Source organism: Schistocerca cancellata, chromosome 1 (genome assembly GCF_023864275.1).
Source record: "Schistocerca cancellata isolate TAMUIC-IGC-003103 chromosome 1, iqSchCanc2.1, whole genome shotgun sequence".
NCBI classification, from domain to species: Eukaryota; Metazoa; Arthropoda; class Insecta; order Orthoptera; family Acrididae; genus Schistocerca; species Schistocerca cancellata.
The window spans coordinates 542,430,465-542,444,350 of NC_064626.1; the positions used below are offsets into that span (position 1 = coordinate 542,430,465).

General features: G+C 45.5%; 1 protein-coding gene across 1 annotated transcript in view; it reads left to right on the plus strand.

Moving 5' to 3' along the window:
- The first annotated feature begins 151 nt into the window (after positions 1-151).
- The window catches only part of LOC126161769 (odorant receptor 2a-like), a 30,953-nt gene continuing 17,218 nt past the window's right edge, over positions 152-13,886 (plus strand). The window contains exons 1-2 of the mRNA XM_049917840.1: positions 152-211; positions 2,954-3,053. Coding sequence (XP_049773797.1) covers positions 162-211; positions 2,954-3,053 — 150 coding nt within the window. The 5' untranslated portion in view covers positions 152-161. The remainder of the gene's footprint in view (positions 212-2,953; positions 3,054-13,886) is intronic.

The window sequence follows — 13,886 nt, forward strand, 5'->3', positions numbered from 1 at the left end:
ATGAAAACATCCCACTTCTGCAGAAAACAGACGTGAAAGCTAAAAGATATGGAGATCAAGAGTCGAGAATTATCATCGATGGAAAGACTAAAAAACTGACCTTTCGACGAAATGGCCATTTTACAAGAAAGGCGTTGTCAGAAGAGGATTCAGATGAAAAGATGCGCCTGCAGCTGGTGAAGAATATTCATCATCATCAGGTAATCCTCAGGTAGGCAAGATTGGATCTCTTGATACTTGTAACTCATATTTTTGGCTTATTACTCGTTGAGATTACATATTTACTTTTAATCATGTCACAACTGAAATGTGCGAAATTATGCTTTGAGTAATTATGCTTTAAGTAATAATGATTTGAATAATTATGCTTTAAGTATACCACTGAGCAAATCTTGAGATGGTCCCTTACTCTAGATTACAGTCGTTTTACTTCGCAATGATTGCCGTATATAAGCAATTGCTTCACCTCTTATTTACTTCACGTCAAGGGGACGCTTTACCTAGGACGAGGTAGCTCTTAATGTGTACCAGGTGAAGACTCTAATGGACATATTTACGTTTTCTTATTATTGATCTGCCATTTTCAGGATCCGACGAAGTTTCTATTCACCAGTACCTTAGTCTTAATCAAAGACTCAAACGGTATCTATGTCTTGCACAAAGGTTCATTTCACCAACAGCTCACTTTTACTCAAAGCTTTAATGCGTCAAGGCCATATCGGCCAAAGTAGTTTCTTAGGATCTCTCATGTTGGTAATATACTGGATTTAAGTTGCTGTTTATGGCATCTTGCGTAGTAACACACAGTTCCAATACTGATTTTTAATTAACGCTTAATAAATTATTTGAGTAGCAAAACTATATTTTTTGTTACTGTTTCTACCAGTTCGTCGACTGGTCTGTTTAGAGTGACTTGCGCACTTCGTCTCTTAGGCACTTATCAAAGTTTGCCGAGACGCTCATCAGTTGCCATTTCCTCACTTTGAATCAGTATACTCTGCATCGAAGCACTAATACTCCCAGTTATCTGGGAGTTTTCACATGGTATCATAACCTTACAATATCTTTCCCACTCGAAAATTTCACACTCGAAAGTATTGCATCAAAACACACTGATAAGCCAAACCATTAAGACCACCCTCCAAATAGCCCGACTGCCTACCGCTGGAAAGTAATACAGCATGATTATGCGTGCTTGGTAAGTTTCCGGAGGTATGTGGCCCCAGGTGTTTCAGCGTAGGTCCCGAAAGTCCCATAAATAGTGGGCCGGTCGTTCACAGGCACGCAGCTGCCTCCCAGTAGCATTCGAAATGCGCTCCATCGCTTTCAGATGAGGCGAATTTAATGGGCAAGACGACGTGATTTCTCAATGTTGCTCCTCAAATAGCTGTAGGACAATTCCGGACTTGTGACACTGAAAATTATCTTGCTGGAAGATACGGTCTTCCTTGAGGATATGGATGGTCCTCAACAATGTTCACATAGACCACAGCTATGATGGTGCCTTTGGTCACCACTACAGGTCACATGGACATCAGCTTCACCGTCCCCATACCTCATAGCATATAAAACACAGATGGGGGGGGGGGGGGAGGTCCTGGACTGATGAGGGGGAAAAGGGGAGGGAGGAGAGGAAAACAAAAGGGGGAGTCGATGGAGGGAGAAGATGTAGAAAACGAGGGGGGGGCGGGCGGGCAGACGCGAAAAGAAGGAGGGGAGGGCAAGAAGGACTTGGGGGAGACAAGGGAAGCAGAGACGGGATAGGTGGGGAAAAAACAGGATGGGAGGAGGGGGTAAAGGTAGTCTGGGAAAAGGACAGAGGAAGGGAAGGGGAGGTGAGGATCAGAGTTGAGAGGAGGGATAAATGGAGGGAGAGAGGGCACCCATCCAGGATGGGGAGTCGTCGGAAGCCACCTAGGGAAAGGAGACGTCGTCATGTAGGCTTTCCTTAGTTTTATATTGCCCCTGACTCGAAACTTTCTGGACTGATACTTAGCTACGATTATGTACATAGAGATAATCAAAGATTGTGATACGTTAATCGTTATTGTCACCTCTGGGATCCTGTCGTATCTTATAGGGTGCCTATGAAGCTGTATTTTCAGATAGCTAGAAACATGCGTGTCTTCTAGTGCGGATGCGGTTCGCTGGAGCGGCGCTTATATTCTTTTCGGATATAGGCCGCTCCTAGTCAGCGTACTGTCAGCTGACGCCGTCTCACAGCCTTCTCAGCGGTTACGATCCATGCTGACGTGCCGGCGCTTGATGTTACGCCGGAACAACACCCACCTAAACTTCATGTTCTTTCATGTCACGTGGCTGGAGTGTTCACAGGGCTCATAAAAGCTATCAGATTGACTGACATAACTGATTTCTAGGCACACTTTAGAGTTTTTTCTGACATGTTCTGATCGCTAGGTCACTTTAAGTGCAACATGGACAAAGTGAATTAATTTTATCTCCCCTGCACTACTAATTACTGAATTTTTCAATGAATAACACTTAAGAATTATTTGTACATGACATATGCATGCGAAACTGCAGAGCCTGCACCCGTTTGTTGTAAAGGTTTTGGTCTGAAAAATGTCAAGCGATACGGTGTTGGTAAAGAATTACATACAAGGAACTGCATACTTTTGTAAATTTTGTAAAATTGTGGTAAGATCTTATGGGACCAAACTGCTTAGGTCATCGGTCCCTAAGCTTACGCACTACTTAATCTAACTTAAACTTACGCTATGGACGACACACACACCCTTGCCCGAGGGAGGACTCGAACCTCCGACGGGGGAACCCGCACGGACCGTGACAAGACGTCCTAGACTGCGCGGCTACTCCACGCAGTGCATACTTTTGACTATATCAGTTGTAGCTTTTATCTGTAGGTAGTTCCTCGTTTCTACCATTAATAACTGTTACAAGTAGAATGAAGCTATTCCAAATTTTGTTACAGATCTGTCCTCCTGTTGCAGAACATAATGACCGTGTCAATCTTTATCCTTCTTTTCGTTAACATGGTGGATTTGTGTACCTGCATATTCGTTGGTGCTGTGGTGAGTATATTTCGTAGTAATTTGTTAAACTGCTATTTGTCTAACTTGAGTGTTCACAGTTATATGTGATGCTTCTCAAAAAAAAAAAAAAAAAGTGTGTGAAATCTTATGAGACTTACCTGCTAAGGTCACCAATTCCTAAGCTTACACAGTAGTTAACCTAAATTATCCTAAGGTCAAAAACACACCCATGCCCGAGGGAGGACTCGAAACTCCGCCGGGGCCAGCCGCACAGTCCATGACTGCAGCGCCTAGACCCCTCGGCTAATCCCGCGCAGCGATGCTTCTCCGCTGTATCTCAGTTATGTGTTAACCGTTGGCTATTATGCAACAAACAGACCACCAAGTAATGAGAATTAATCTCTTTCAGTACTTCCATTTTCATTAAATCTATAATTAGCGGAACAGGAAATGAAAAAGCTTGGAAGCCAAATCCATCAATCAGCTAGTCGACGTTTTGTTGGATCTCATGTTGTGTAGTACGTATTTAACAGTGTGTGAATGGAGCGAAAAGAGCTGACACTAACATTGGTCAGCCTTGTTGTACACATTGTAAATTTTGTAAATTTTTTACCTTCATTACTACAGCGTGTTTTCTAAATTTGTTATAGCCAGCTGGTCTGGGAATCTATTTTCAACGGCCAAGAAGCAGTAAGTGCTCGTTAGTTCGCGACCTGATACTTCTGGCTGTCGGGAAGCGAGGCAGGGGTGAGGAGGGATAGAGGTAAAGCGGAGGCAGAGTTCTCTTCATCTCCTGTGAAAACGTTCAGCTGCCTGCAGCATGGGACTTCCCTTCAGCACCTTCTGTTAGCACTATAATCTCTTTGGGTTATAATGCATTTGTTTGCTAAATGGGAACCACAATTTTATTCAAAACATTTACTTCTGTGTTCCCAAAGACGGTAAAACATGCCTCGAAAGATGCGATGACGAAAAATTGTGTGCTGGCGTCAGACAGTGCTGGTGTTTAAGTGGTGTGTGTGTGTGTGTGTGTGTCAAGGAATGATGGTGTAACATGCTTGGCTCAGAGTCTGCAGCGTCTGCTGTGACTAAAAAGTCCCACTCGAGAGTGGCAGTCTCTACTGCAGTTTGGACATGTGAAATTTGAGGGACTTGGAACAGAAGCCGCTCTGTCTCTTCGCTTTGTCCTCTTCCTGATTTGTTCCTGTGTGCGTTCGTCCTCTGAGAGCTTGACGCCGTTGCGCACAGTTACTCGCCACTTGACACGGTCATCTGCAATCCTCTCCCAGCGACTTGGATTGATTCTGGTCTTGGTCAGGTCTCTCTTGCACACATCCTCGAAACGAAGATGCGGTCGTCCCACTGGCCTCACACCCTCCTGAAGTTCTCCGTACAGCAGTTGTTTCGGTTGCCGTTCAGGATCCGTGCGCCTGACATGTCCCAACCATCTTAGACGTCGATGACTCAGGAGTGCAAAGATGCTGGTTGTACTTGCACAATGAAAGACTTCGGTGTTGGGTACTCTATCTCTCCAAGAGATCTGAAGGATCTTCCGGAGACAGCGGAGATGGAAGTTGTTGAGTCGAAATTCATGCTTAGAAACAGTTGTCCATGTCTCACAGCTATAGAGAAGGGTGCTTATAACACAAGCCTTGTAGATTTTTAATTTAGTTTTTGTGGTAAGCAGTCCGTTGTTCCATACTCTGTTTTTCAATATAGCCATGGCAGATGATGCCTTTGCGATTCTGTTAGTAGTTTCAGTGTCCATGGGCAAGTTGCTACATATTGTGGATCCCAAGTAGGTAAAGTCATCAGCTACTGATGGATGGAAGGTTGGTAGTGCTCTGGGCCATGATCTTAGTCTTTTGAAGGCTGATGAGTAGACCAAATATTTCACAGGCATGTGATAATTTGTTGATTATATACTGCAGCTCATCTTCTGTGTTCGCTACTAGAGCTGCATCGTCCACATATATCAACTCACGGATAACAACTGTGTTTACTTTGGTCTTGGCCTTGAAGCGAGCAATGTTGAAAAGATTTCCATCAGACCTCGTATGTAGATACACTCCCTCCTCAGAGTCTTCAAAGGCAAATCTAACCAGAAGGGAAAAGAAAATCCCAATTAATGTAGGAGCTAACACACACCCCCGTTTCACACCGCTATTAACAGGGAATGCTTCCGATGTTTTACCGTTGAAGCAGATTGTTTCTTGTGTATTCTCATGGAAAGAGACAATTATTTGTAGTAGTTTAGGTGGGAATCCAATCTTCTGCAACAGTTTCAAATGCCCATTTCTGCTCACTAAATCAAACGCTTTAACAAGGTCAATGAAAGCAATATAAAGTGGTCTCTGCTGCTCACATTTCTCTTGTAGCTGTCTTAAGAAGAAGATCATATCTACGGTTGATCAGCCAGGCCTGAAGCCACACTAAGATTCTGGGTAGATTCTGGAAGCTAAGATTTGTAATCGCATTAGGATGACTCTTGCATAAGCTTTCCCGGCGACACTTAGTAATGAAATGCCTCGGTAATTGTTACAGTCACTTCTGTTCCCTTTCTGTTTATATAGAGTAACTATCTTCGAATTCAGCATACTCATCGGGACATAAGCTTATTCCCACCTCGTTGTGATAAGTGAATATAAATGTTTGATAAGAAGAGACTTGTTATACTTAATAAGCTCTGCACGGATCCCATCTTCACCTGGGGCCTTTCCCACTAGTAAGAGAATCTATTTCTCTACTGAGTTCTTCCATAGTAGGCATTGCATCTAGTTCTTCCATAACTGGCATTTGTTTGACGGTATCACACGCATTTTTTCTAACTTCATTCTCGGCTGCATACAACTCGAGGTAGTGTTCAACCCAGCGTTCCATTTGCTTGCCTTCAACCAGTGATGACTTCACCGTCTTGGACTTCAGAGGAGCTGTTTTTCTGACAGTTGGTCCAATTGCTTTCTTAATACCATCGTACATTGCCTTACCATCCCCAGAATCGGCCGCGTTCTGTATACGTGCACATAAATTCAGCAAGTAGTTATTTGCGCATCTCCTGGATGTTTGCTGTGCCCTGTTCTTTGCTTTTCGTAGGTCATCTCGAGTTCTTTCATTTGGATTTCTTTTGTAAGGAAGCAGGGCTTTCCGTTTAGCCTCAGTGACTGGTTCCACTTCTTCCAAATTTTTCTCGTACCAGTCCTTACTTCTTTTTCCTTTTATTCCATAGACCAATACTGGTGAGGTGTAGATTGCTCCAGAGATTTTTGCCCATTTCTTATCAACATTCCTTTCTGCTTGCACGTTTCCTGGGAAAGCACTTTCAAAATTACTGGCAAAATCCTGCTTTCTTTGTGTGTCATGAACATGATCAGTGTTGACACGGGGATAACCTCTCGGTTTAGCGTGGTGATATTTCTTAGGAGTGAGCCTCAATGTGCACGCCACCAGGGCGTGGTCAGTGTTGCAATCTGCACTATGATAACTTCGTGTCAGTAGCACATTTTTGAGACCAGTACGCCTAGCTGTGACTAAGTCAAGTTGATGTCAGTGATGAGAGCGCCGGTGTCTCCAGGACACCTTGTGCTGATCCTTAAGCTGGAAATATGTGTATGCAATGCAGAGTCCATAAAAGCAGCAAACTTCAAGCAGCCTCTGGCCATTTTCATTCATTTTTCCCACCCCATGATGTCCCAGGCAATTCGGCCATATGTCATTATCTGATCCAACTCTAGCATTAAAGTCCCCTAGAATATACAGTGTCTCGGTGCTAGCTACCTTGGCTATTCTTTCGCTGAGTAAATCACAAAACAGATCCTTCTCTTATATGATGGATGATAAGGTGGGAGCGTATATTTTTAGGATGTTGACAGTGCCTCTTGAGGAGCATATTTTTAAAGCAATAATTCTATCTGTTCCACCGGATGGTGGCACAGTACAGTCCAGGAGGGTGTTTTTAACAGAAAATCCTACGCCATGAAGTCTTGGCTCGTCTTGAGACTTCTCCTGCCAGAATAATGTGTAATTATCCTCCCTGATACAGCGCACGTCTGGAAGCCGCGTCTCCTGCAGTCCCGCGATGTCAACATTCAAACGATGGAGCTCTCTGTCAATTACGGCAGTCTTACGGATGAAATCAACCTCTAGGGCATCGTCAATGTACCTTGGACACATGGTCCTAACATTCCAGGTGGCAATACGAAATAGTGATTTCTTTATTATGTCATTTTTGTTGTTGGTAGGTGTACCATATCAACCCGCTTGTCGAAGATTACTTCTAAGCTCCACACACCCCGTGAAGCAGGCGGATAGTGGCGGGACAGCACCTTATTGGTTGGGGGCTGCTCAGCTTAAGGCGGGCGGTAGCTGTCCATTGAGGTGCAATGTTCTCTCCCACCGTCGGAAGTGGCCCCTGGCACTCGAGTCTTACGCCAATCAGACAGAGCTTATAACCGTGTTGTGCCGACGTCCTTGGACGTCGCTGAGGTGTCCTCTCCAGGATGCTACAAGCCTGAGCGATAAATATGAAGACACGTGAGTTGCCTAATCATCTCTGTCTCCCTCTCGACTTAAATGATAATATCCGGAGGAAAGGCAAGCCAGTACGTCTGGTATCACTTAGGTTTCAGGAGCTGCCGAAAGAGGACGTAGTACGCCTTCTAACCGCATTTGGGGCCCCACTCCAGTTTTTCTTTCAGGGTTTTTTCCCTTAGCCATCATCCCTCCCGAGACCGACCACAAGGCAGTAGTGTGTTAAGGTAATTAGAGAAATAAAAGGAATGATAACTGAGGAGAGGGTAGGGAATAGGGTATATAGGATATAGGATATAAGACGGGTCGTTGTGAAGCACACTTTGTCTGGCTCCTCTGCTGAGACCTGCCCGGCTAGGTTGGACCTGCCAGTAGCTACGCTACTGCCGATATAGCTCTGTTTACTTGGAGCACACAAACTCTCCCGCCCACACAGACAGTGCTACGATAAGGCGGTTATGAAAACAAACGAAAGTGGAAATGAACTAAACTGCTGTACTCGCATGCACTCTAAATGACCACACAGTCACTCTATATCGTACGCGCTCTCAATTGCACTTAAGCCAATTAAGAGGGAAGGGAACTAATCAAGAAATTAAGACACAGAAAAAACAAAAAATAGAAGAAGTAAATGAAAAACGTAGGGAAATGTGACTGCCTGACCACTTACAAGAAACTAGGGTGAGCCAGCCACTATTTGACACATTAAGAACATCTCCCTAATGTTCAAAATGTTCAAATGTGCGTGAATTCCTAAGGGACCAAACTGCTGAGGTCATCGGTCCCTAGACTTACACACTACTTAAACTAATTTAAGCTAAGAACAACACACACACACACACCCATGCCCGAGGGAGGACTCTAACCTCCGGCGGGAGGGGCTGCGCAATCTGTGACATGGCGCCTCAAACCGCTCGACCACTCCGCACGGTAACATCTCCCTCAAATCCTGTTAAAAGCGTTGGACAATTCACAAAACTTTAACACCCTAACCACATTCGTTTGATTATTACATAAAATAGACTGAAGATCCGCCAGCATATCCATCGCAGTCCACTGGCCGGCAAATAAAATGCAGTCCATTAAAATGTGGCGCACCGTGATCTGCACACCAGAAGCACTACACATTGGAGGGTCCTTTCGCCGGAGTAAGAATCCATGTGTCATATGGCTGTGGCATATGTGGAGTCCAGTAAGAATGATGTTGACCCAGTGACGTCCTGGAAGGAAGCGCTCCACGCACAGCGAGTTGTGCATTGATGACACGGAGATTGTTATCGGCCAGTGCCTGCCACTCGTCTTCACATCGACACATGACTTTTTACCTCTACAGCGAGGTAATAGTATGCAGGGGTATAGCACAAAAAAATACCAGAGTATCACGACACGCCTCCTTGGCTGGTTGATCCGCCCTTTCATTCCCTGCAATTCCAACGTGCCCAGGGAACCAGCAGAAAGACACCTCAATTCCCAAGTCGTACTTGTAGGAGGACATCCTGGATATTCTGGGTTACTGTACCTGCGGGGTGAAAACGTTGGAGAGATTAAAGGACGCTCAGAGAATCTGAGCAGACGTGAATCCTAACACAAGGAGAACGTCTCATCTGCTCCAGTGCTAGATAGACCGCATATAATTCTGAGTCTAAGACAGTAAATTCTGGATGCAATCTGACCTTGAAGACACGATCCGGGAAAACGGCAGAGCAACCAACAGAGCCCGCTGCCTAGACCCATCCGTAAAAATAGCTACATGGTCGTGGTACTCAGATAAAATATCAGAGAATATCGCATCAAAAACGGAAGCAGAAGTGCTATCTCTTCTGTACCACGCCAAATCTGAAATCACTTCTGGCCTCTCCAGTAACCAGGGCGGCAGACGGTAACAGCCCTTTATTTGGGGTCTAGCTGGTTCTACACCGAGTGACTCCAGCACAAACTGCACGTGGATCCAAATGGCATCGTGGCTCGTGGACGGTTGGAAATAAGGTGCTCCAAAGGTGGACAAGCAACAGTATAGTGTGCGGTTGAAGCTGGAGCTGCCAGGAACTTACACTCTTGACACACCATGAGGATGTGGCGCCAGATGGAAAGTGGTGGTTACCTCGCCTCAGCACAGATGCTAAGTATGGGTCTAGTCCCATATGTACCCGAGGACATAATGGACAGCGTCAATGGTCCGCAAGTAAAAGGGCCTCGGTGACCCATACACCGTGCAGTCATAGTCCGGCAGTATACACACAAAAGCCCGATAAAACAGGAGGAGGCGCGCCCTGTCCGCTCCCCAAGACCTGTGCCTAAGGAACTTGATGATGTTCAGTTCCTTCAGGGATCTGGCTTTCAGGTCTCGCAGGTGTGGTAACCACGACAGTCGAGAGTCAAAGATGAGGCCCAGAAACTGCACTGTCTCTCTAAATGTAGGATGGTGTCCCCCACAGTCAAGGCAGGCAAATTTAAAGAGAGGATGAGAACGATTAAAATGAACACGCACACACCTATCTTCAGAAAAGAGAAAACTCGTCTTTGCAGCCCACTACTGTAAGCTAAGCACTGTAAGATGCAACTGACTGCTCGTCGTTGCATCACTGGAGGAGAAACAGTAAACAGCAAAATCGTCTACAAAAAAGGACCACCGTACAGGACGCCCCACCGTGGATGTGATACTCTTGATGGTTATGGCGAAGAGGGTAACACTTAAACCACTGCCCTGAGGAACACCAGTCTCCAGCTCAAATAGATCAGACAGCGTGTCACCAACTCAGGTCCTACAAAACCGCTGAGACAGGAAAGACCATATGAAGATATGAAAGTGCCCACGAAAGACCCATTGATGAAGTTATGCGAGAATACAGTGTCTCCAAGTATTATCGTGTACCTTGGTTATTTCGAAGAATATGCCGATACGCTGATGCTTACGGAGGAAACCCTGCTAATTGCCTCCTCAGATTGTCGACAGTGGACCGAAATCTTCGGAATCCATATTGAGAGCGGTAAAGGAGTTGCCTGGTCTCTAACAACCACACCAGACGACGGTTAACTATTTGCTCCAGGATCTTTCCTACACAGCTCGTTAAGGCGATACTCTGATAACTAGTAAGAGATATGCTGTCCTTTCCTGGTTTGAGGAGAGAGATTAGAATTGCCTCCCTCCACGAGTTGGGGAGGGCACCTGTCTGCCACATTAGATTAAAACATTCGAGGAGGGTTTACTATGATGCCGCTGGCAAATGTAGAAGCATGCAAATCCAGATTTCGTCATGGCAGGGTTCAGCGTCACGAATCTCAGTTAGCGCTGATTCGCGCTCTCACATGTAGGCCTCAGAATTGTTGGACCTGAAGTCCAACTTTTCACTCTCTACAGTCGCAAGGTAGCGACGAAACTTCTGATACTCGCTTGCATTGGCAGTAGTTTGTGCAAAACGTTTGGCCAGCGTCTGAGCCATGTCTCTGGGTGTTGTTTGGTGGCAGTTTCAGCACTGCTGCTATCAGTAAATGGATAGCTTCCGATAATTTTATAGAAGAAGTGGAACGACTGATGGAGTCCAGGAGCGCCTGCCATGACCTTTTCTTACTCTCGCTAATGACGCATCGAGGCCCTCGCGACTCGAAAAGCCCTAAGGATATCTGCTGTCGGTCGGCATTTAAAATGTCGAAGAGCCGCAGGCCTTACCCGGATCACGGACCGGCACTCTTCTGTCCACCAAGGTACTGGTCGCCTCCCAAGACGGATGGGAACATCAGCGGCATGATGGATCACTCGTGTGATGCGAGCCACCCATTCTTAGACGCTGTCGCAGTGTTGGAACACAGCCAGCTGGCTGAAATGTGTCCATTTAGCCCTGCTGACCATCCACGTTGGCCGCTTAACTTCATATGGTGAGCCATTTAGTAGGTGAAGGCGGATTGGAAAGTTGTCACTGGAGTGAATGTCATCAACGATCTCCCACTGAACAGAGTCGGCGAGGATGGGAGAGCAGAAAGAGAGGTCAATGGCTGAGAATGACCCAGTAGCAGTAGAGAAATGTGTGTGATTACCCGTGTTGAGGATGCACAGCTCGTGAGATGTCATGAGGCCCTCCAAAACCCGACCTGCAGGGCTTGTACTGGTCGAGCCCCAGGGAGTTAAGATAATATCCGTCAGTTCCTTAGAGTCTGTTCTATCTTGTTGAGGTAAATACAGTGGGAAAACAGTGGTCCTTCGACATGCATGAATTTGAACTGCAACTGCTTGCAGGTCAGCAGCCAAGGGGAGAGCAGAGGAATAATGCGCATTAGTGACAAACACTATGACACCTCCCTTACCCGTTTCCCCCCGATACGTCATCCTTGCGGTATAGCATATATCCCTTTAGCACAGGGACATCTGTCCCTTTAAAATGCGTTTCTTGTAAACAAAAGCACAAGGGATGTGCCCGTGCTACGAGTTTCAGTTCCTTCACATGAGTCCTGTACTCGTTCATGCTCCACTGTAATATGGAAGCCATGGCATCGGTGCGGTTTTAATTTACCCCTATTTTTGCACTGGGAGGTGAAGCACTTGAAGAGCTAGGGCGGGGCGAGGGGGGAGGATGTGTCGAGGGGCTACCTGGATCCGAGGCATCTAACTCCATGATGTCCTGCTCATAAGTCAGACAGAAAAGAATGACGTCTGATGGCGTTTGGGACAGCTTTTGACCTGTACATCGTGGGTCTTTCCCTGCACCCTGTCCCTTCGAGGATGAAGGGGAAAGAGGGCCCTGAGAGGCACTCTGCTTTTCTTGTACCTTCTGGATGATCGCTACGGAACTGTTCTTGGTCATTCCTGGTGCAGATGCCTGGGTCCCTACTCTTTTTGCCTTCACATATACACATGAGTTCCCCACGCACAGGGAATGGACAAAAATATGGCATCACCAAGAGAAATTCAGATACTCTGCACCAGAGCAAGTTTCGCTGTTGTATTTTACCACGACCGGCTCCTGTGTAACGTCCCCAATATGTTGCAAGTGCCAGTCGTAGTCACAACAATGTTCAGTGTAGCTGTGAGTGTATTACGTCGGAGCGAAGTGAATTCTAATGTGGGCCCACTGTTGCCGATCGTATGGTGCTTCTATAAACAAGGGTGTCGAAGTGTTTGGTGTTCCAAGAGGCAACGTATCAACGATTTATACCGCATACAAGGAAAATCGGAAAAGTCTCAACGTTGACGAAAGTGTTTGTACTGAGTGATCGTGACAAACGGTCATTGAAAAGGATTGTGACGAAAAATAAGAGGAAGACAGGTGCAAAAGTCACTACAGAACACTGTAGCATTCGCGAGCCCTGTCAGCGCCCAAACAACAGGAAGGGAGTTTCATGAACAGGGGACTGCAGGGCAAGCTGGAGTTCCAAATATCGGTGATGCAGATGCCCATAATAGGAAAACTTGCTGCCAAAGCCATCAGACCTAAATTATGGAGCAATGGTAGTAAATCATGAATCGATAGTCATGAGTCATGCTGTTAACTTTTTGCACCTTATGGCTGAGTTTATGTACGAAATAAGAAATATGACGGGGATTCGGTGACCATTTGGGCAATCATATCGTGGTATTCCATTGGCCACATGGTTACTCTGCTAGGTCATACTAAAGATTCGGTAACCATTTTAGCTGACCAGGGTCATCCCATGGTACAGTGTTTGTTCCTTAATGGTGATGCTGTTTCCAAATTGAGGAGGCCCCTGTTCACACAGTTCACATAGTGCATATTTATGTGTGATCACTATTCACCTCCATGTTCGTTGCCGGAACTGGCCACTACTTTGCAGGAAGAATGGCGTAGGGTTGCCTTGAAAACTGCACAGGAATTTATTTATCCATTTCGAGACTAGTGGAAGCCGTTTGTAAGCAAAGAATTTCCTTCAGCGCCTTAGGCATGGTAAGGTGTTGTGTTTCTGCTGCTTTCATATTTTGTCCAACCCCTGTATATCTCTTGTAAAGACCAAGAATGTAAACATAGGCTTACCAGCAATCACTCTTCCCTCACATCATATGTAACTGGAAAAGGAAAACTGGCCAATGAAAGTGGTACACACAGTATCTTCCACCATGTGCCGTAAAAAGGTCTTGTAGAGCGCTTAGATTTTGTAAGGACACTTCTTATTGGGAACCTACGTGTAATTTTTTTTTTTTTTGACTTTATGATAATTGTTGACCACTTCACACTTACTAAGAAATTGCCGACTACTCGTCGAAATTAAAAAAAGAATTCCTACAGGGCCATGTACAACATACGTTATAAACCAGGAAAACGTTTTCTGATATAAAAAACTGTCAACCTAGGCTGTAATTTTCTGTCATATGATTTTATTGCAATCGGTGCATTAGAA